Source organism: Callospermophilus lateralis, chromosome 17 (genome assembly GCF_048772815.1).
Source record: "Callospermophilus lateralis isolate mCalLat2 chromosome 17, mCalLat2.hap1, whole genome shotgun sequence".
Classification (NCBI taxonomy): Eukaryota; Metazoa; Chordata; class Mammalia; order Rodentia; family Sciuridae; genus Callospermophilus; species Callospermophilus lateralis.
The window spans coordinates 12236588-12260482 of NC_135321.1; the positions used below are offsets into that span (position 1 = coordinate 12236588).

A 23895-nucleotide genomic window follows, 5' to 3' on the forward strand; every position below is an offset into this window, starting at 1 on the left:
CACTTTATCTATTTACATAGGACATATCTTTGATGTCACAGGAACGATTATACTAGAAACCATTGGATATTCAAGGGCAAGCAGCTTTGCCACCAAATAAGATGATGTCATTCTTCCTGATGACAAACAGGAAGGGGTGATCAGCTAAACACTTATGGCTTATAGTCATATTTATGAATCATTTTCTCATGAATTTAAATACTAGTACTTATGATTAGCTCATCAGTCTGTAGAATTGTGAAAGTGACTTTATGTGTCATAAATTAGTGAAATTGAACCAAATCAGACCTATTTTACAAAAAAACACTTTTTTTCCTTTCAAAAGAATTTTTGTTTGGGCTAGGAAAAAAAAAAGAAAGTTCTGATAGTGTCACAACTGGTTAGAGGAAAACAATCACACTATACAGATGTGGTATTTTCTTTATTTTGATAAATAAAGGGAAAACGTGTGAACTTTACAACATATGAACCAACAGATGAAGGTGCTTAATATTTGAAAAACTATGTACATACATATTAAGTCTATTAAGGAAAGCCCAAAGGTGACAACTTAAAATCATTAATGAAATATTTTTGTTGGTCCCCAATCCCAATTCCATAGTTTTTTAGCATATAGACTATACACTGAGTTAAAATCAAATGCATTAAAGTCAGCTTTCATGTCTTCTAAGGTCAGCCAGGAAGTTTTCCTTCACACTGATTTCTAGGAAGCACCAGTCTTAGTTCCCAGATCATTCAGAACCAAGCTAGAAAATCTGCTGTGTCTAGAGTTTCAAAAAGGATTCCTAGTGCCGCTTCTACCTTCTCACTACCAGTAAGCAAGCTCCATCATCCCCAGATAGGCTATAGAGGAGAATGGCAGGAAGGAGTGTGGGTGGAAAGCCAATGAAATTAGTAACCAGGGACCAGATGGAAGTAGAAAGGCTAAGCTCAGGGATCAAGACAACCAACCAGGCATCTGAGAGGGGTTGGGTCACCAAAATTATCTGCTGGCCAATGTTAGGAAGACATAAAGTTAAAGGAACACCACACGATTCCAACTCAGCAAATCTATTTACATAGGGCACATCATTGATGTCACAGGGACGATTATACTAGAAACCAGTTGGATATTCAAGGGCAAGCAACTTTGCCACCAAATAAGATGATGTCATTCTTCCTGATGACAAACAGGAAGGGGTGATCAGCTTTAAACACCGTCGAGTCAGGGAGCTGCTTTTCCACAATGTTATTTCCTGTGGCAGCAGTTGCCTCTGAGCCCTCCTCAGTGACCTCTATGTAAGACTTGTGCATTAGTTTTGATATATAGAGGCGACCTCCTGAAGCTATTCCAGAGAGATCAGCTCTGGACTCATCAAAGATATCCTTCAGCCCCAGGGAGCTCAAATGCCCTTTCATTTCATAGTTCTTCTCTATCTTGAACTTCGGAAGAAACACCTCCACATACTGAGAGGTCATTTTTCTTGGATTGGTCCACTTCATTAGATTCCGAAAGGACAGTTTGTTCTCAACCTGTAGGAATATTGTAAATGTCATTTAGAATCTTATGGTTAAGAAAATATGAAGCAATAGCTGCCAAGACAAACGGTTTTCCATTATTACCCCCTCTTGAATTTGTGAATTTAGGTATATGAATGGGAACTGGAGGAGCCTGGAAAGGGAATGTGATTTAAATCATAGTTCAAGTACTTTTTAAAAAATAAACCGCATGCTTAATTTCTTCGATATGATGAGGCCTGACTTGCAAGCACTTCTAGTCTTCTCTGTTCTCTGCCCACATAGGAACAGATATAGCCAAAGTGAAATATGGCTGGATGAAGAATCCAATTGAAACAAGAGCTCAGCAGTCATTTAAACCAGAGTTTTGTAATCATTTACCTTTCATGAAAGACAGAAAATAATAATGTTTGTACAACTTAGAGGAGTAAACCAATGAAAACCAAGGTGACTTGAATTAAGAGATCCAGAGCCGCAGCCCTGGGAGCTTGGTGACCAATATCCACACCCCCAGGGAGGTCTGGATCCAATAACTCTCTTGGCCAACACATGAGAAGATGGAATCTCAAGGGACGTAGGGAGGTGTGCCCGGGGTGCACAGTGCACAACCTCAGTTACACAACCAGGAGCCCACCCTTCCCTCCAATGCCGTTGCTGCCCCAAACGACAACTCACAAATTGAATTTGCCGGCTCTTGGATACTGAGAATTGATCATAGATTCTTCCAGGTTTAGAATGGGGAGATTTTTCATGAACATTGTTTAGAAATCTCATATATGGGCATTCTTTTCAAATTTAGATTCACTGAAATCTCTACATACCTTTTCATATACATTAAGCTTCACTTGTATTTTTATTAAGAACATTGAATTCATATAATCAAGTTTAGTACATTTGAAATTTCTATGTGTAAATTTTCCAGTTTGTGGCTAATCTATAATGATTTTTTATTCTAAAATGAATTTTTTTTCTCAGCTTACTAAGTGCCCACTTCCTTATCATTATCTGATTATGCAGAAATATAAGTATTTGAGCTTTTGTAGTGTGAGAATTTTTATGAATCTAATTCACATGTTATTAGGTAAATTATTATAGGAAAAATCTCAGACAGTAAGTACAAGAACAAATTTTCTCTTATGCCAATTTTTGTTTTATATGGGCTACTTTCTGCACTAATGCCAATATTTTAAGGTAAAACAATTATGTGTGGTAAAATATAATTGTTATGAAGATTATAAAGTGAATTGTTCAATTAATCTGAGTACCACTATTTTATATTATCATGTTTTAGATTTTAATCTTCAGTTTTCTCTGTGGTTCCTTACTAAAAAGAATATTAAGATAAAAAAAAAAACTAAAGAAAGTCATTACAATAATTCAGGGGTCTTCTATGTAGAAACTGAATTTCCAAAGCTATAAAGTTTTGTTTTTGAATCATAGGAAAAAGATGGACTGGAGAATGGATGCATTGGTTTTTTACACTGTTCCTACTTTCCAATTATTCTACAATGAACTTTCCTTGTTTTCCAGATCAAAACATAGGCAATATTTTAAAATGCATTTGTAACTTTTTACTGTAGTTGACATACGTGTGTGTGAGTACATACACACCACACACACACACACACACACACACACACACACACACACACATATTTGCACATATGCAGCTGTGAGACAAATTAAATTCCACAAGCTTCTTTTCCCTTTCTCACACAGTTGCTGTTAGAATCAAATGAAATGCAGAGCACATGGCCTGCAATGTAGGAGGTACTCAATTAATGGTGTTATTTTTATTGAGAGAGCAGGGAAGGGAGAGGTGACCAACCAAGGCCTCTGGGATGGCAGGTCACAAACAGAAAGAGCCAAGTTCAGGCGGAGGATAAATGGAAGAAGGGCTGGAAGAAAAGCAGGATCTGAGATAGAGTGACAGCACCTGGTTTGCTCAGGCACCACCATCTGTTCTTGCACTGTGCTGGTCTGTTTCTCCTGTGACATCCCTAATCACCACTTGGCACCAGAGACACAGCGGCACAGTCTGATGCTATACATTTTCATTCCCAAAGGCTCGTGATGCCAGTATTTCCTGCCAACTGAAGGTGGTTGGCCAAACAAAAATTTCATAACATTAAAGACTCTTCATAACCAAGAGTTAAAAAGACCTAAACTCATGTGTTTTAAACTCCACGGCTAGATCTGAGAGGGTCCCAAGTTTACGGCTATTCAACCACTGTTGTGATAAACTGAGATATTTCAGTCTCAACATCTGTAATGGTGTTTGGCACATTCATGGGTACTCCTTAAATATTTGTCAAATAAATAGGTAAGTATCTAACATCCTAACACGAAATCTTAAAATTGATGGATGAAAACACAACCAAGAGTTTCCTAAAGGTCTTAATATTCCCCAGGAGTGGAAGTGACATGTCACTTACTTGAGATAGGTCGTTCTCGGGCAGCAGAATGTACATGCTTATGCCACCATGATACCGGAGCTGGAGAACCTGCATGGATGGATTCTGAATAGTCGACAAGTTGAACTTCCGCTCTTGATGCATCATGGCAACTGGCTTCCCAGGACACTGCAAGTCAAGTCACAAAAAGTGATTCATGATCCCACTTCCTTTACTTACTGGTTGAGTGCATATGAAAAATATCATACTTGTTGGTCAAAGCTGTAGACTTTTTCTGACATGCTGCTTTCATTGGGGCACAGCCTAGTTGTAAAAGCACAGGCTTTGAGCTTACCCTCTGGCCTCAACTGTGTACTTGGGTAAGCTACTTCTTACCTGTATCTCCATTCCCACACCTACATGATGGAGATGGCAAGAATCCTTGCTGCACTGGATTATGAGGACTGTGTCAGCTAATGTACTAGCAGCTAGAACTTGGCCTTGTGCTTACTGTTATAACTGAAAAGTCTAACAGGCAATGGATAATTACTACATGGCAATACAGTGAAAAATGAATGCTATGGATTTTCTCTCTTATCAGAATAAACTACGGACTAGTGTTCTCAAAATTACACAGTTTAAAGATGAAGTCTTGGAAAATTAAAAATTCCTGCAAAAGATTTGATAGTATCCCTTAAGTTCACTTGAAGAAGCACAGTAGCTCTTGTCTCAAAGATGCTGTTTATAGATTTAGGAACACCAGAGAGATGTAATGGACCATCTTTTTGCTAATGATATTATAATCTGCAAACTTCTCAACATTTCTTACAATACCTCCTTTCAGGACAAATGGTTTTACATGGGAGGTCATTTCTCTGTCCTTGAACCAAAGATCCTTCTCCCTTGGGAAATTTGCCCCTTTTGACTTACAGTCTGATCCTTAGAAAGTGAAGAGGTAAGCAGTGAATAGGTAGCATTTGCCCAGTGATTCGGGTCAAAAGAATTGAGCTTGGTGTAAGTGGGACAGGGATTTCATACCATAACATTATATTTCTATACTGAGGCAGGGAAAGAATCACACAAGCTAAAGGGGTGATTTCACCAATTTTTAATTTGGTGCAACCAACATTAATGCCATTAATCAAGATTCCATAGCCTAGTCCATGATGGAACTCTCTCTCTCTCTCTCTCTCTCTCTCTCTCTCTCTCTCTGATAATATATATATTATCAGAGATATATATATCAGAGAGAGAGAGAGAGAGAGAGATACACTCTATTGCACAGGGTCTATGGAAGGCAGGAAGAGTGTTTAAAATAAGGTTATTATATGGGAATACTTTAAAAAAACAAAACTCAATTAGAAGCAAAAAAAAAAAAAAAAAAAAAAAACCCAGGAGACAGGAATGTTTTGTGCTTTGCCTTCACTGTTGCAAAGGAGGAAACAAATGCAATTTACCATAGAACTGTGCCATCAACTGGGGAAAAAGCTGAGGAAAGAGTAGGAAACTCAAGTCACTGAAATTCTAATACTCCCTAGTGTGCTTCATATTACTATTATCCAGGTAGTATCTTTAGAAGATAGAGCTGTATTTTGTTAGGATTTATCATATTTATTATTTTGTCATATGCAATTTTCAAAATATATCTGTGCCCAACTCTTTCTTCTCACAGAGACACACACACCATGAACTTAGTCCACTAGGCTCTGACTTAGGACCCCAGGTCGGGGACACACAGCAGGGCTGGCCTGCAGTCCAGGCAGCCAACGCAGGGTGCAACCTAGTCCCAGTTCTTCTCTGCACTGGTGTCTCTCCTGGCTCTCCTTGGAGTTACCATACCTGCACACAGCGCCTGCTTAGGTCACCTTTTACTTCCCTCCTCCTGACTCATTCACTTATCTTTAGTTGCTATCAGCTCCCAGCATTTCTGGGTCTGTAACTTCCAATGGAAGAAGGTGCAGACAGACTATTCCAAAGAGAAATACCAAAATACCACTTGGAAAATAAAACTAAACTTAAAAGTTAAGTCTGAGTTTCTCTGCTTCAACATAAAAGGCTGAGTGATTGAAAAGAATCTTGAATGTCAACTAAACAAATCACTTTGTTTTGCCTAGGAAGAGGTGGTCCACCACAGTCCACTTGCCTCTGCCAACACAGCTTCAGTAAAGCTAGGCAGGGACCCCAACATGAGTGATTCCGAGGCTTCTGATGTTTCTGCTATACTATTACATACTAAATGCTGAACCAAGAGTCTATGTTTAAGCTTTGTAATAAGATGCTTTATGTTAAAAAAAAATAACTATTTAAAGAAATAGGTATATTTGGAAAGGCATAAATTTACTAAATATAACTTTATCCTTTATAAAAAGAAATATATCCTTTCTTTGACTCAGGAAAATTATTGATGATAAATGAGTGTTGGAGCCCACACTTTAAAAACACGTAAAATAACATACACTTTTGTCGTGTTTCCTTTTCCACAGTCTTCCAACTAGAATATCTTAAAATAAATTCATACTTTAATACTTCTTCCAATATGGAATATGTCTAAAAATATATCAGTTTACAAAGATCCCTTCAGTGTGTTTTGTAACCTGTACTAGCATTTGCTTTATAAAGCATTGCTTGGTAATGCAGAAGAAATGGAAAACCAACCATTTGTCTGTGTAAATATCACAATTTCCTGCCAAGACATACTAGTGGGGGAAACCCTCCCATGTAATGCAGGAGATGTACAAACCTTGGGAGAGTTGAACCGGCAATTTAAGGTCTCGTTCTTGGTGAAGGCTGACTCCCACTGGCCCTTGAAGTACACGGCATTTATCAGCACCATGACCGCGGAGGAGCTGATGCTGCCATCGCTAAACACCTTCTTTATTTTGCCTTTTAAAAAATAAATTGAGGGCAAAAAATTAATTCTTAATGTAAATGAAAAAACTGCTTTCAAAGATCATTATTGGGCATGAAGTTTTTCTCCAACCAAGTAATAATCACACTGATAATCATGATTATTAGTAATAATCTATAGGTAATTAATGGTTCTAGCACTTTCTAAATGCTTCAAGAGCAATATTGGTTGAATCTTTCTAAAATCTCTATGAGGCAGGCATTATTATTATTTGTTTTCTGTTAGAAAACTGGGACACTGAGAGATTAAGGAATTAATATAAAGTCACACTGCAAGAAAGCAATGGCAATAGGATTTCCTACCTGGGATGACAATTCCCACAGCCCCTGTGATTGGCACCAAATGGCCTCTACTGCACTGATAGGGCCACCTGGGCTACTGCGGCACTCCAAGTATAGATAACTTCATTCAGCTGAAAGGGCTGATTCTTTCCTCATTCCTTATTAATGAGATTTTTGCTAGATGCCATCCACTATTCTGGATACTTGAATTGAAACCATGTAAGTCATAACCCATGCCACCCTCCAGCCCATAGTTTAAACACAGGGGATTTAACAACCAGACCAAGTGGTTGGGACATTCCAGTCGCACACAGGTGGGATCCATGAGCTTCAGGGTTGCAGGTTAGGATTCATCACCATGGAAAGGGCTGTCTGCTTGAGTTTGAGGGCACTTTAAGGGGGCAAGGGGAGCTTCCATAAAGAAAGACTGCTTATTCAAAGATATGGAATCCTGGAGGGGAAGTGTATTTGGAGAAATCCTAATTCATCCCTATGTGTCGGGAGAAGGAGAAGCTGGAAAGGTTGAAGGAAGGTCTGGTAAGAATTCTGTATTGTCCTGAAGGTGATGGGGGCCATTAAGATTTCACTGAAAGACAAGGAAAGGCAGGTCACGATGGATGAGATCTGCTTCTAGACAGATGGCTCTGGTGTTGTGAAGAGAGAGGGGCAGTAAGACGCAGGTGTGTTGTTTAGAGTATTGGCAAGGGTATGAAGTTTCTTTGCCAAATAAGTGTTGAGGACATATGCTTATACAAATGATAATCACATACAGATTTGTATGAGAAAGTCAGAGAAATAAATAATTGAGACAAAGAGGAAAAGATACTATCAATGTGATACCTTTAAATATTTAATACTACATAGAATTCCATTCAGTTATTGGAAAAGTAACAATCACATAGTTCCTCTAGATTTATTATTCACTTGTGCTAGCTAAGGACCAAAGTAATTCACTACTGATATAATGATGAATGAACAAACAGAAAGGAAATTGAGACATTGTATTCTTATTCCCAGGATTAACTATATGCTGCTAAACCTTTGCTTTAAGAGTGTTATACGTCTCACATTTCTGAAGCAAAGAGACTCAATAAATACAGTTTTAATGCTCAGAGTACAAATCAATTGTTAAGTAAAGAAATAACTGCTATCTTTGAAATCGGTTGATTAACAAATGATGCTAAATTTCCTTATTTGTTTTGCAATGAATCAAAACATTAAATAGAATTTAATTTTTAGTTGTGAAAAAGATTTACCAATAAAGAGTTGTACTTTTTCTGGAAGATAACTCCTTTGCCAAATATGTTATTTTGATAAATAAAGCAAATTTTAAAAGGAAAGAAAAACTGTACATTCTTTAGAGAAAGCAATGACATGAAGATATATTTCTGTGACAGTAGAACATTATCACTTTAATAAAATCCAGACCAAGAAGGAGCAGTCAGGTATGAAAATTAACCCAACCCTAACAAGGGGTGCACTATTAGAATGAAATGCTATGTTGTGGTCAGGGAAAAGTGCTGTAAACAAATCTTAGTTCTTGTTCTCTAACTAGTGAAAGATTGAGATTCATTCCATAGATTACATCAGGTTATTGTTGGTCTATAAAAAGGTCATAATAATATGTTTGTCTCACAAGTTTATTTCCCAGTCAAAAGAGATATTACACAAAACAAGATTTCTGAAAAGTAGAAAGCATTCACAATATTAAGGTTACTCAAAACCATACTGCAGAAAAATATTAAGGAAGTTTTAAAGAACTGTAACCATGACTTTTTATTGACAGGAACCATTCCTTATATGCCAGAAACTCCCACCTTTAACGTTGACAGTCCTCAGTGTTCACATATAACTGACATATCTTGTAGAAAATTAAGACATTGCACTCACCATGTGTCTCATTTTCAATCCATTTATTAATCTTGTTTCTGGTATCTTCTACATCATTTGTAAAGTCCACCCGTTCTACTTTGGCATCGTATAATTTTTTAGCACATGCAATGTAGTTCTATAAATAAGAACACAGAGCTTGTATTTACAAATCACCACTAAGTACATGAGCAATGTATCTTTGAACCTGTATCATGATTTCTACTGCTTTATTCACAACCTCACCCACACCTCAAACATGAGTAAACGTAACTGGATACATAACAAGATGGCTGGAGAGGGTCTGGTGAACGTGAAGTTGAATTTGTATAGCAGACTTGCTCTTTGGATTTCATTTTATCTCAAAAGATTGCAGAGGCTAATGGAGAATATGCCTGAGGCCCACTCCCTTGGTTTACCCACTGCTGCCTCATCAAAAACCCCCAACAGCTGCCTAACTTGCCCCATCCAGGCTAATTATTGCACATAAGAGAAAACCAAGCCCTTGGACTCATCCCTGCAGACTCTGACCTGTGCCTGACTTGCCTCATTGCCAGTCACGTTCCCCTTCATCCTCTGCCCTCTCACCACCCCCAGTTCCTTACAGTACCTCAAAAGGGCATCTGTGTGCCCTCTGTCCCTTGAAGCCTTTGAACAACATTCTTTCTTCCTGGAATGTCCCACATTTCTCTTGGTTATCTTGCTCATGTTCCCAATGTTACTGCCTCTCTTTGACAAATGTCTTTCCAAGATCCCTTCTATGTCTCATAGTAGTCACTTTACCTTCTTTTTCTTTTCTTTTTTAATTGGGAAAGATACTAATTGGGGGATGTTGTGATAATATAATACTTGCATTCAATGTGTAATGATCAAATCAGAGTAATGAGCACTTCCATCTCTTCAGACATTGATCACAGCTATTATAATACATCTTACTTGCATTTGAGCCCTTAATATGAAATAAGAACCTTATATGGCTTGCTTATTATCATACTCCTACCACCCAGCATATTGTCTTGCACAAAATACATGCTCAGAATTACTTGTTTTAATAAAAGCATGATTATCTAATTTATCAGTACAATTTTCCCCAAAATGTGTGTATTTATATATATATATATGTATATATATATATATATATTTATTTATATATATTTATATATATATAAATATTATTTATTATATATTTAATGTATACACATGTATGTAATATGTATATAATTTAATATATATAATATATATATAATAATGAGTATATATATTTAACATATATATATACACACATATTTTGGGAAAATTTTTTTCATAATTGGGAGAGAAAAGATTTAATGCAAATTATAGGTATTGCCAATGGGTATACTGACAAATTACATAGGATTTTTCAATTCTAATAAGGACTATCTGGTTATTCATGATTGACCTGCAGGATGAGATTAGCTCTATGATGCAAGCTTTGTGTACAATATCCATGGATAGGGCTCTTTCCATCTACTGATTAATTCATCCATCCATCCACCCATTCATCTATTTAGATACTGGTTACAAAGAGCAGTTTTAAAGAGCCAGTATACTGCCTAGATAAGTTGATAAATGCAAGATATCAGCAAGGAATGAGGTTGCTCAAGAAGAAGGGCTGGGAATTACATAGAGGCTATTCTTTACCACTCCCAGAAAACCCTGGAAAAGCTACAGGCCACTATATGCATTTATACCTTTTATAGGTCCTTAACCTTCTTCAAAAACTATTGCTTATGTCCTTAAAAGTAGACATAAACTTAAATGACACAAAGAGTAGAATTCATGGTAGTTTACAAGAGCTCAATTCCACCTCAAGAATTTGGTGTTTTAAAGCATCTATAATGAGTGACTTCACAACTAACTCAAGCATTACCTGGTCCTATCTGAGATCATAATGCTGCTGGTCAATTCTTCTCTCACACCTCAATGACCCTCTCCCCTATTCTCTACTTCAGTTCTTCCAATAAACTAGTCATTTTCTTCAGATATGTAACCCCTCTGCATCTCTAACTATCAGCTAATAGTGTTATATTCTACTTCTCTGTGGTCAAGGTCATTTTAGATTACTATCTCTATCTCTGAGAAAGAAGTATCTCTCTCTTTCAAGGAAAAACCTGGGCCATTAATATTATCTGTGATTGTTAATTGTATGTGTCAATTTGACTGGGTCATGGGGTGCTCACACAATTCACCGAACATTGTGAATGTATCTGTGAAGATGCTTCCAGATAAGATTAACATCTGTATGGGCAGACTGAGTAAAGCAGAATTCTCCATGTAATGGGTATTGGTGGGCCTTTGTTTTGTTTCATTGTCTTTTGGAAGAATTTCAGAAAGATTAGTGTTAGTTCTTTAAAAGTTTGATAGAACTCAGCATTGAAACCATCAGGTCCTGGACTTTTCTTTAATGGAATACACCTGATTTATAATTCAATCCCTTTACTCGTTATTGCTCTGCTCAGATTTTCTATTTCTTCATAATTTAGTCTTCCTAGGTTATATGTTTCCAGGAATTTGTCAATTTCTTTTAGATCATTCATTTGTTGGCACCTAATTGTTCATATCAGTCTCTTAAGATCATTTATATTTCTGTGGCATCAATTGCAACATCTTCTTTTTCATTTCTCAGGGTCTCTTTTTCCTTAATAGTCTAGTAGAGGTTTGTCAGTTTAGTTTATTTCTATCAAAAAGTCAACTCTTAGTTTCATTGATCTTTTTGGTTGTTTTCTAGTATCTATTTCATTTGTATCTGCTCTGGGGTTTATTATTTCCTTCCTTCAGCTAATTTGTGGCTTAGTTTGCTCTTTCTCTAATTCATTGAGATGTAGTATGAGGTTTTTTATTATTTTTTTAGCCTTTTCTTCCTATCTGATTTAGGCATTTACTGTTATAACCTTCCTCCCATGACCACCTTTCTGCATCTCATAAAATTTGGTGTGTTGTGTGTTCAGTTTACTTTATCTCAAGCTATTAAAAATTCATCTTTCTAAACTCTTTATAGACCTAATCATTGGTGGTTCAGAGGGAAAATGTTTTTGTTTTTGCTTTTCTCTAAGACCTGAAATTTTTCTGTTACTTTGAAAGTATTTTAAATAAGTGTGTTTTTTTGTTTGTTTGTTTGTTTGGGTTTTTTTTAAGTAGAAAGAAGCACTACAAAGCTTAGGAAAACAAGAGGAGTCAGAGGTGACCTGATACCAAATGGGTCACTCATTAAAAGAGAACAAGGAGAGACAGAAGGTGCGGGATCAGGAGATTTGCTGTGTTCAGGAACCTGCAGATGCCAGCTTGAGGACTTACATGGGGCAGGGGTACAGCTGAGCCTGGCATTCAGGAATAAGTGACGGCTTGTCACATGACTGTGGAGAGATGCAAAAATACAGAGGACAGCCTCCAGAAACTCTATACTGTGTTCATAGATCACCTCTCCCTGTGTAAGAAGGCGGATCAAAAGTGGAAGATGACCAAGTCAAACCCCTAAAGAACATTCACATCCTAAGAATTATTAGAGAAAAGATGATAAGCTGAAGCGACTGGAGGAGAAAGTAGAAAAGCTGGGAGAAATTAATGTTATAGAAATGATGAGAGGAGGGCTGGGGATGTGGCTCAAGCCGTAGTGCGCTCGCCTGGCATGAGTGCGGCCCGGGTTCCATCCTCAGCACCACATACAAACAAAGATGTTGTGTCCCCCGAATACTAAAAAAATAAATATTAAAAAAATTCTCTCTCTCTCTCTCTCTCTCTCTCTCTCTCTCTCTCTCTCTGTCTGTCTTTAAAAAAAATGATGAGAGGAGAAATTTCCAGGGTTATCAACAGGGTTGCCAAGAGTCCCACGGGATGGGAGACCATGGCACAGTAGTGGCAACCGCATACTTTGAGGCTTTCCCAGGAACACTTGCTGAGGAAATTTGTGGCATTGATATGAATTTGGAGGTTTGCTGGAGAAGGAGGGAGTTGGGAAGAGAGTGGTTAAGGAATGGATCCATGAGAAATTTGGTATAATGGTGAATATGTTCAGGAAAATTGGAGAAGTTCAGAGATTGAGTAACAATCAAAACAGCTGAAGAACAGGTGGAGTGAAGTGAAGGACAAGAAGCCTGGGATCCTATGGATACAGAGATGATCACCTATGAAAACAGTAAGGAGACCCCAGGAAACAGAAGCCAGCAAGTAGGGCCAACTATCCACTTGCGTGGTTGTCCCAATCCACAGCCACACTGAAGTTAGCCAGACAGTGGCAGCAGTTGAGAGAACATGGAATGGCATTTATAGAAGTGTGGCCCAAGTCATATTCAGAACAGATTGGAAACGAAAGGGAGAAGAAGATATCAGATATGACAGTTGAGTCTTCTATGAGTAGAAAAGGCATTTTATGGATCAAAATCTAAATAGTTTGGCAATTATTAAAGTTTTTGCTGATTTAAAAATGATTAAAATGTTGTGATTCATTACATTTAAAATAAAAATTACTTTTTAGAATAACTAATGGCATTGCTTCCCTTTACCACCTCCCTGCCCAGTATTGTGGGTTGAACCCTGTGGTGCTTTACCACTGAACTACATCCCCAGACCTTTTTAATTTTTCATTTTGAGACAGGATCTCATTAAGTTGCTGATATTGGTCTCAAATTTGTGATTCTCTTGCCTCAATCTTCTGAGTAGATGGCACTATAGGCATGTACCACCTCACCCACTTGCATTGCTTTTTACATACCATGTGTACAGAAAAAAGCATGGAAATCTGCTATAAATAGTAGCATGATAGCCAGGCATGGTGGCAGATGTCTGTAATTCTAGCAGCTCAGGAAGCTGAGGCAGGAGGATTGTGAGTTCAAAGCCAGCCTCAGCAATTTAGCAAGGTGCTAAGCAACTCATTGAGACCCTGTCTCTAAATAAAGTACAAAAAAGCATTGGGGATGTGGTTCAATGTGGTTGAACTTCCCTGTGTTCAATCCCCAGTACCCCCAAAAAATAATAGCATGATAGACAGATCAACACCCAGTTTAAAGGAGTTAGTAGTCCCTCATGGGGACAGCAATGGATATAAGAAAAGAGAAATCAGATGTTGAGCATACGAAGAGACCCAGTAAAAAATTGTGTAAAAAAGTGAATGTGTAACCGATGTGATTCTGCAATCATTTGTATACGGGGTAAAAATGGGAGTTCATAATCCGCTTGAATCAAAGGTATGAAATATGATATGTCAAGAGCTTTGTAATGTTTTGAACAACTAATAATAAAAAATAAATAAATAAATAAATAAATAAAATTGTGCAGAAATCTTTTATGAAGAGTCAGAAAGTGACCTGATGCTTCATAATTGGCCAGAGACCAAAGATTTGGGAGTTTTATTGGGAGGGGCAAAGAATTTGAGTGGGTGACAGAGAAAATAATAATGATTGGGTGGAACAGAGAGAGCTGGCAAAGATAAAGGCAGAGATTAGCCCAGCAATGTCTGAGGCAGAGTTTTATGGATAGTTGTCTGAGGAGTGGAGAATTAAGAGGGAGAGAAAATATGTACAGAAAAACTATAGGCAGTACATCTGCTTAACTGTCCAAACCAAGTAAGCAGTTTCTGGTAGTCATAGCAACCAGAGCATGGATTGGGCATAGCAACCAGGAGAGAGTCTTCTTTGCCTAACAGGCCTGTGGGTAGGCAAGGATGCTACGATGAATGCATCCATTACCAACATTATACAGAAGCACAAAAAATTAGTCTGTGACCCCCTTTTCCAACTCTGTGTTAGATTTGAGCTTCTCTTCTATCAATGGCTGGTCTTACCTGGCCATATCTCCCAAGAGGGACTCGTTTATAAACAGTCTCACAGTAATATAAGAAAATTCTGGAAGGAGAGGTGAAAAGCACGGCTGAGAAGAAAGGAGAAGAGCTCACACCAAGGATGCCAACGATGTCTCACTAGACCCAAAGTGCAAAGGAACACTGGTGGACACTTCCTATGAGCCCTGGACTCCCCTAAATGTGCTGAATGCCCTCCAAATACTGCTCAAAGTCTCTGTTAATGCAGAAGTTCTCTTCTACTTAGAGCCCATCAGTGCAGAGACTCTGAATATGAGGATTCATAGCATGAAAAGTTGAACTCTGGACACAGTGATGATATTTTGAAGATATTTGGCAATGTGATTAGCCATAAGAAAAAAAAAATCACTTTTGTATGGCTAAGTAGAAAGGCATAAGCCTTTCTTCACACACACACACACACACACACACACACACACACACACACACTTGAACAATATTCCAGATCCAGAGTAGAATTAATCTTATCAAATAAGCAGTTTTCACCTACCTTATGAATGTCAAATATTTTTTCTGCAAAAAGACCATTGGCAATGCTGAGTTCATAATCCTTGTGGGATGAATTTATATCAGAAAGAACTCTTTTCAATTGATGCTGAAGTCCTGGCTGCTATTAAAAGATGTGTTAAAAAAAAGTTGTTTAAAAATTTATTCTTGAATTTTAGATATATGCATAATAGTAAGTACCGTGAAATAAAACATGTACATTATACTATAAAAGAACTTAAAATGATGTTATAAAAGCATCAAGTGATACCATATACATATCCAATGTTTCACCCTTCCTCATAATAATGTCTGTTATCAAATTTGAAAATTTACTGAAATGGACTTAGAATAAAACTGTTCATACGAAGTAGTTTGTTTAGCATGTGTACCAAATAATTGATTTTACCAACATGTTAACTGTGATAACGTAGGAGAAAGGCATATAATTTAGATCCATTTGAACTTAGCAAAATCTGGCCAAAACACAAGTAAAATATTTGTAAATTAATAATTAACAAGTAACTTTTCAAAAATTTTATTTGAAATATCTGGGGATCTAGAACAGGCTTCATTGTTTTTTTTTAAAAAAAAGAGAGAGAACATATTAAAATATATTCATTAAACAATATCAATTTAGTCTCATTCTCTTTTGAAAATATCATATTGTCTTTACCTGGTTGTTGGAAGAGTTTCCACGTCCTATGTTAAAGTAAAGGGTCTGCAAACAGAACAAAGGAGAGTGGTTGTCAGAATCAGAGATTACCAGGGAAATGGCTGACAAGAGGCCTTACAGATGAAAGTATTTCTTTTCCAGTACATTTGTCTAATTGTTATTCCAAGTTCACCAGTATCCTAGAGTGGTGCTCCCCATGACCCCAGATGAACACCAGTGAACTGAGAAGGAGAGAAGCATGTTATAGTTTTATTTTTTATTTAATTTTTCTCTTTCTCCACATGCTGACTTCTCTCAGCTTCACCAGGATTTTGGAATTCGTGTTAATACACAAAAACACTACAGTGACTGGCTTCCATAAAAACATGCTCATGGGTGGTGCATTCACACGGGGTGCTAACGCTATGTTGCCTACTGGGCCTAACGTCACACAGAACAGAAAGCATATGAGAACATTTGAACCTGAACCCAACAGTTTACCATATAGTCAACTAATTCTGCCAAAGTCCTTACGACATAACTCAAGATTCCTGCAAACTGTTTTATGATCTGTTGAATGACTCAGCCTCTTTTTAAAATGACCTTGCAGTTATCCTTTTAGCATTTAAGCCAATACAAATTAGGTCATCCACTCATGAGTTCATTTAACGTTTATTTGTTTTACCTACTAGATTCCCACACAACTTATTTTTAAGTAATTCTTGAAACATATAACCCATCAGCATTTCCTACTGATTATTATCCCTAAATTTCTTGAAATTTCATTTTATAAAATAAACTTAAGCTTTGCTTTTATTGGCGAGGTCCTAAAACACTGTGTCCTTCCCATTGGAACACTTGAAGGACTTTCTCCCTTCCCTTTCTTCCTGCCCCCAATCTTACAGAAGTCTCAATATGTGGAACTTCCCCTAATTTTCAAGTTACTGGTAATACAAAACTCAGCATTGTGGATACATGCTTTACTTTATCCAATAGATTTCAGCACAGAAACTCAGGTTTTTGCTAACACTTTGGTCTGATTCTTTATACCCACACATTGTCTCAAACAATGCACAACACAAATTTAGTTAAGGTAGTCACTTGTATTGACCAAATTTTAAAGCTACATTTTATGTATCAGGTATGATTTTTATTATGAAAAGAACATTTCAGTCTGATACAGGGTTTTCTCATCTATTCTCTGTGCAGAGAACAGTCAAAGCTGTTTTCAGTAAAACCCACCATCACTGCTGTCACCTCCCCCAGCAGCCCTGCCCTCTGGGTCATTGTGGAAGCTTGACTCAAGGTCACACTATGGTGGCTTCAGACAAAAGAAGAGAACTTTTCAGACTCTATCAAGATTATGCTTACAGAGGTTTGTCAAATGTAAAATGTTATAAATCTGCAGCTTTATATTAAATGAGTTTATTGTTTTTTAAAAATATGTTATATTCATGATAAAATAGAACTAGAAAGCTTGATTTTTTTTTTCAATTTAAAAACTTCCTTACTTACACTAGTAAGTATAAACATCACTGCTGCATTAAGGTATAGTTTTGACAAACATTAATTATTTTTTATTAATATATTTATTCTAATTAGGTATGTATGACAGCAGAATGCATTTTGATTCATTGTACACAATTGCAGCACAACCTTTCATTTCTCTGGTTGTACATGATGTACCATCACACCATATGTGCAGTCATACATGTACCTAGGGTAATAATGTTCATCTCATTCCATGTTTCCTGCCCCCACAGCATTAATTCATTGCAAGTGGATTTTGTTCCAATTGTGAGTGATTAACATATCACATATTCATCTGCAGAAAGACTCAAAATTTTGAACTAGAACCTTAAGTGAGCATGTACCAGAGGCCCTTGGACAGTTATGGGCTGGCAGTGCACAGCAACACCAGTACTTTATGAAGGAAAAAGCTTCCTTCATAAATCTGTAGGTTTGGTCATCTGTCATTGTGAGACTGCGGAACTGAAAGCCACAAGTCAACACAGTCCACAAGAAAACGTGTGTGTGTGTGTGTGTTATGATGAAGAAAATATGTAAAAGTAAGATATCATTTTAATATTAAACTTTCACTATATTATGAGAATCTTACTTCTTTCCAACATTTCTACTAGATAAAAGAATAATTCACTCTCGCTGCCTATATCAGAAAGGAAGAACACAATTGACTGCTCTCGCTGTTAATCATCAAGTTTAAGAGGCTGGCCAGTCACTTCAAAGGAGAGCAGCAGAGGCCACAGCACATCCACTGGGCTTTTCAGTAATCAAAAATTCCCTGGATTCACTTTAAATGTAAGAGCAGAGAGGTATCCAGGTACACTCAAAAGATTTATGAACTTTTTTGATGGATGCTGAATATATGAATTTTTGGAGATCTTGGGGTTCCGAAATGTTCATTCTCTGACTCAGAGAAAAGAAAATCACATCATAATTTGAAGTTCAGCAAAAATAAGAGCTTTCCTGCCTCTTTTGGCAAAAGCAAAATAAAACAAAACAAAAGCTTTCTAAAACATACTGGTGGCCACATGAAACAATGAATTGAAATTTTAGTGTACTGTTGAGTAAAGGCAAGGATTCCCCTCTTATAATAGCTTATATGTTGAAAATGGTTTACTGATTTGATAGTTCCTCATTCCCCCCAGCCCCAGGAAATTTTACTCATAAGTTAGGATTAGTGATCCAAAATTCTCAAAGAACAATGAATTTTGTCCTTCAAATAGAAAAGGGTTTCCCTTAGGAAATGTCCTAAAACATCATTGTTAGCCTGCCTTGTGGCCATCATGGTATTAGCTCCTGGAGCTGGAAATCTGTGATGTTTCCACATTACTAAGAGGAAAAAGTAGGGCTGGGGTTTTGGCTCAATGGTAGAGCGTTCGTCTCACATGTTTGAGACCCTGGGTTTGATCCTCAGCACCACATAAGGATAAATAAGTGAAATAAAGTTATTTTAAAAAGAGATAAAAAGTAGAAAAATATCATCTGAAGAATATAATTAAGTAGAGGATCAAAAAAAAAAAAAACTTGGTACACTCAAAATGGCAGTCTTTTATAAAGAATGTCAAAAGAAATAAATGATCTACCAGCCTTTTATAAATTTATGTAGAGTTAATACCCACAACAATAATTGGAATAATATTTCAAGTCATCTTTGAAAAGAAAAGGATATGCAATGTTGACAAGATCCTGACATATCAACACACAAGATGATTTTAGAAAGGACTGCGTTTGAAACCCGGAAAGGACTTCCTAGCCACAGTGACCCAGGTAATTTTTTCCAGATTCCAGAAAAAGTCAGAGTGGGGTTTGGAGGAGCAATCAATAACCTCATCCCCAGCCCAGAAAGATCCTCTCGGCTGGTCTTCCCAGTCCTTTGCTTTAGGGAATAAATGCTGTTGATCATTAACAAAATCAACTCAGACACATCCACAAATGCTAGAGAGGCAGAGACCAACCTGTGGGAAGAGGCAGCAGAGGCCACGAACATGGGCCTTTCACCTGTCTGCCTCCCCTCCCAGCAGGTGCAGCAGGACCATGTCCCAGCACAGGGTCTTCACCATCATGAACTTCTAACAGGACGGTTTAAATCTCAACTATTGCCCCCTTGGAGGTGCCAAACAGCTCATTCAGAGACCACAGAGGGGACAGTACTGACAGATGGGCAACAATAAAGTGGGTCAGACTTCTAGCCTGTATTTCATCACTGAACAAGAAAAGACCTGGTGAACAACAGCAACAATAATAACGACAGGTTGGTGAGGAGATGAATATGTTAACTGGCTTGATTTAATCTTTCTACAGGTATGTATCAACCAAAACAACAATTTTTATTTGTCAATTAAAATTAATTCACTTTAAAAATAAAAAATAAAAATAAAAAGTTAACTTTTTAAAAAAAAAAAAAGATAGTAGTGAAACAAAATAAGGAGTGGAGACTTTGTGGGTGGTGGTTGTGTTGATGGGTTAGTTGGCTGGTATGTATGGCAGGAAGTAAAAGTACATAGCCTGACTGACGTGGTAAAACAGATTATTCATCAAGAAAACATAAACTGGAAGAGTCAATTCAGTGGCTGCAAAATTAGAAGTGCTTAATGATTTTTGTTTGTACATTCTGAGGAGCAATTTAATGATTACTTCATGATTCAACCTGGACAATATTGAAAAGAATAAAATAAAAAATGGAAAATTTCATCAATTGGGAGGAAGGAATAGGATTAATTATATAGATATAAAAGTCAAAAATAGTCTTTGAATATCTAGGAAATATAAGATATGAAGCTCAATCAGAATTTGAGAGATAAAATTTAAGATCCTACCATTACTTAAAATTAGGCAATTTTAGATTTTCCTTTTTCAATGTGGCTCATATTATAACCCATTTTTCTAATAGTGGCTACTATGCCCAAGTGTGATTTCCTTTTGGGCTTTGTTTGAGTTTTCCCTGGGTCCTCCAGGCTATGAGATCTGAAATGCAAAGGGTCACTCTACTAGGAAGTGATAAAATGTACTGACTTGGGGTAACAAGTCATGGAATTATTGAGACAGAATGAACATGTGTCACCCCAGACATGGATGAACCATACCCAGGGGCAGCCATGGACTCATTCCACTTCTGTCCCTCCAACCAACTGTAGGAAAGGTCTAAATAACTGCTAGGCAAAGGTGGATATGTCCTGCTGCACCAGTTTATAACTGCTGGAATCTTGATCATGTTTCTGTAAAAACAAAAAAAAGGTGTGGGTTTTCTTAATGTGGTCATATGTGCTTTGTTTGACCACATCTCTAGTTTGAGAGGGGAGATTTGAGGTAAGGAGGACAATTCTGATGCTGGGGTAAATAAATTTTGTATGGGACCAACTAAACCAGCTAGTCTCTCTGGGAAGGTTTTCAACTAAAAGACATCAGACACCCAATAAACAATATCACCTTATTGACTAGGGGGAAAGTGGAACCACTCAGAAAGAGGTATGAAAACTTAAAAAGGCTATGATTGTCCACCTTAGTCTTAATAGGCTACAGAGAATCTGAACCTACCTTAATTTCTACCTCATCTTAATCTAGAATGATAATATGAGAAGGCAAACTTGATACACAAATTAGTCACTTAAAATTCAGAAGTAAGAGGGCTGGGGATATTGCTCACTTGGTAGAGTGCTTACCTCTAATGCATAAGGCCCTGGTTTCAATCCCCAGCGCCACAAAGAAAGAAATTCAGAAGTCAAGTCTCTGCAGACATCACAATGGCAGTCTGGAGTTCTCGTATCCCCTGGGGTCCCTTATCCCCTAGCTCTGCTGTTGTGGAGCATGAAGAACATCAGTCTCCTTTCCCATTTTGCCTTGGCCAGATACATGGATTTTCAATGCCTTAAAAAATATGGTCATCATCTTTTCCCAATGGATAGAAATAATAAAATCAAGGGTAGAATATGTTTAAGAACTCTGGGTTCTTAAACAACCCTTCCTTTGTTTTATAGTCAATGTCATCATGACTGCGACTCCAACAGAGTTGGCAACCTATCATTAGGACAAGAAGGTTCAAACAAGGTCCCTACTCCTCCATGGAATTGTTTATTTTTTGCTACACCAAGGGAGGAAATAAAAACATGAATCTGTATAACTTTGACTGTGTCATTATAATTGTTTCATTCTTGTGGCTTTGGGACATCTGTGTTAGAAAATAAATATTTTTGCTCCCAAAATGTAAGCTCTCTATTCACCTCACAGATTGTTTCTTATGCCGAATGTTTTCTTTGATATAAGGAGGCTGATTCATAGTGGGATAGGGAGATGGAGCATGGGAGGAATAGACAAACTCTATAAAGGGCAGGGGGGTGGAGGGGAAGGGAGGGGAATCGGATAATTAATGATGGTTGAATGTGATGATCATTGTTATCCAAAGTACATGTATGAAGACAGGAATTGGTGTGAAAATACCATGTATACAACCAGAGATATGAAAAATTGTGCTCTCTATATATGTAATAAGAATTATAATGCATTCCACTATTATATATAAATAAAAAAAGAAGAAGAAAATAAATGAAGTTTGCCTCTCGGTACGCCCAAAATGAAAAGGAAATGTTGCAACTGGAAGTCATTGCTGTCAATCATCACAGTTGAAAAAGGAAAGGGAGAGAAAGTCTCTCCAATTTGCATCTACCAACCTTGAACATGAGTAGTCCCTTTGTACCTTTCTCTCTTAAAATGAGGGTCCAGGTTCATGATCTTTGAAACAGTTCAGGGAGAAACATGAGAACACAGTGGGAACTATATTTGGTTTTCGCTTAATAACGTCTTGATTAAACTACAAATGCTTTGTAAATTCATATAAATATAATTATAAAGCATAATTTGATGCTAATTTATGTCATAATTTATGTCTACTCTTCAGAATTTTAAGCCTTTACTCATTACCTTCTAAAAAGAACCCAGTAATTATGTGAAGGGAGAATGAAAAGAATCAGAGGTGTGGTTGTAGGAGTATTCTTGCTGTCCCCTGGCTCAAAAACAAAGTTGGGGCCTGAAGGGGGCAGGGGTATAGCTCCAGGGCAAAGTTCTTGCTTGGTATTCACAAGGCCCTGGGTTCACTCCACAGCACCTAAAAAAATGAATGCTACAACCTGCAGAGGGATCCTGGAGATGTGTGAAGATGTGACACCCTGTACCCTCACAATGCCGTCCATTAATATGGGCATCACTGTAGTGAAATATTCTCTCGGGGCAAACAATTTGTTCCTGTGATTAATTACAAAAGTTGAGACTGACCTTATCAATTTGCCGTGCACAATCTCCTTGAGCACCCAAACGGACCAGGCTCAGGGCAGTGAAGATGCTCAGAAAGGACAAGAACACATTTTCATTTCCCTGACTGTTGTCCATCTCTTTGAAGAGGTCAAAGCCAAATTCTGCATTTGCTGCAGCAAGGGAGGCCATTGTGAAATGGAGTGCAGCCTAGGAGACAACAGAATTTCAATTAGTTCAGAGATCATTTTCTAGAAGCATTGAGATTTTTGTATGCATTTGTTGTTTAAATTCAAAGCTTCATTTCTTCGGACTTAAATGCAATAATCTAAAAGCTTATAACAGAGAGCAAAATTTCCTTTGGCTCAACATTCTTGTTGTCAATACTCTACAACTCTATCCTCAGGCAAAAATATTATGATACACTAATTTTTCTCACATTGATATTCTTCAGTGCAGCATTTCTACCTGTGCTCTCCTATTGTCTTATACAGGTAATATTCTTGATTCTCCTTGAGGGGACATTTCTACCCTCAAGTAGCCTTGAGCTACCTGAGCATTTCTATCCTTTTAAGTAGCCTCTGGTTTCAAGTCCCAAGAAGATGCATGCAGGGAATCACAATTTCTCACATCACCCAATTTCTACTGAAATAGAGCAAAAGTTCTGTTTGAAGTAAACATTACATTATTCTGTAGTCTAGCCAAGGTGCTATAGCCTTTGCTTTCTAAAGCACCTGTAACTTAATAGTGTTAAAATTTGGAGGTTAATACATCACTTCCTTATCCCTTCTCTCTACTATGGCCTCCATACACATTGTTAGAGCAATCATTTATTACAAATTTTTTTCAAGACCACCTTAATTTAAAATATTACACATTCTTAGTCCCATAAGTGCATTTATTCTTTTAAGACAATTTTCTGATTCTCATTGAATTATGTGGTTACTATAGTATTTATCATGGACATAAAAATGTTCCAACACATAGATCTATCACTCAGTAGAAAACCAGGTCTGCAGTAGCAAATTTAGAATAGAGAATGAAAATCAGATTATCTTTAAATTCTGGAAAGTGTTGTTTCTAAAACGCAGAAGACTGACACCCCGTGACATTTTCAGGAATCTATGTTGGTATTTCTTCGATGAATTTTTCCACAGCTCAATGATCTTAATACCACAGTTCTAGTTGTCTCAGACTAAATGAACTTG

The 23895-nt window shown here is 37.2% G+C and overlaps 1 protein-coding gene across 2 annotated transcripts; it reads right to left on the reverse strand.

Annotated features, from left to right (window-relative positions):
- Positions 1 to 1113: 1113 nt before the first annotated feature.
- Serpinb7 (serpin family B member 7) lies at positions 1114 to 22879 on the reverse strand. 2 transcript variants are annotated; one of them, XM_076837143.1, is made up of 7 exons: positions 22712 to 22879; positions 15944 to 15988; positions 15272 to 15388; positions 8970 to 9087; positions 6631 to 6773; positions 3933 to 4079; positions 1114 to 1512 (listed from the first exon to the last, which is right to left on the reverse strand). In XM_076837143.1, the coding sequence occupies exons 1-7, from the start codon at positions 22877 to 22879 to the stop codon at positions 1114 to 1116; spliced, it is 1137 nt and encodes a 378-aa protein (XP_076693258.1). The 2 variants fall into 2 exon arrangements, with proteins under 2 accessions (XP_076693258.1, XP_076693259.1); XM_076837144.1 differs by lacking the exon at positions 15944 to 15988.
- Between the last annotated feature and the right edge of the window lie 1016 nt (positions 22880 to 23895).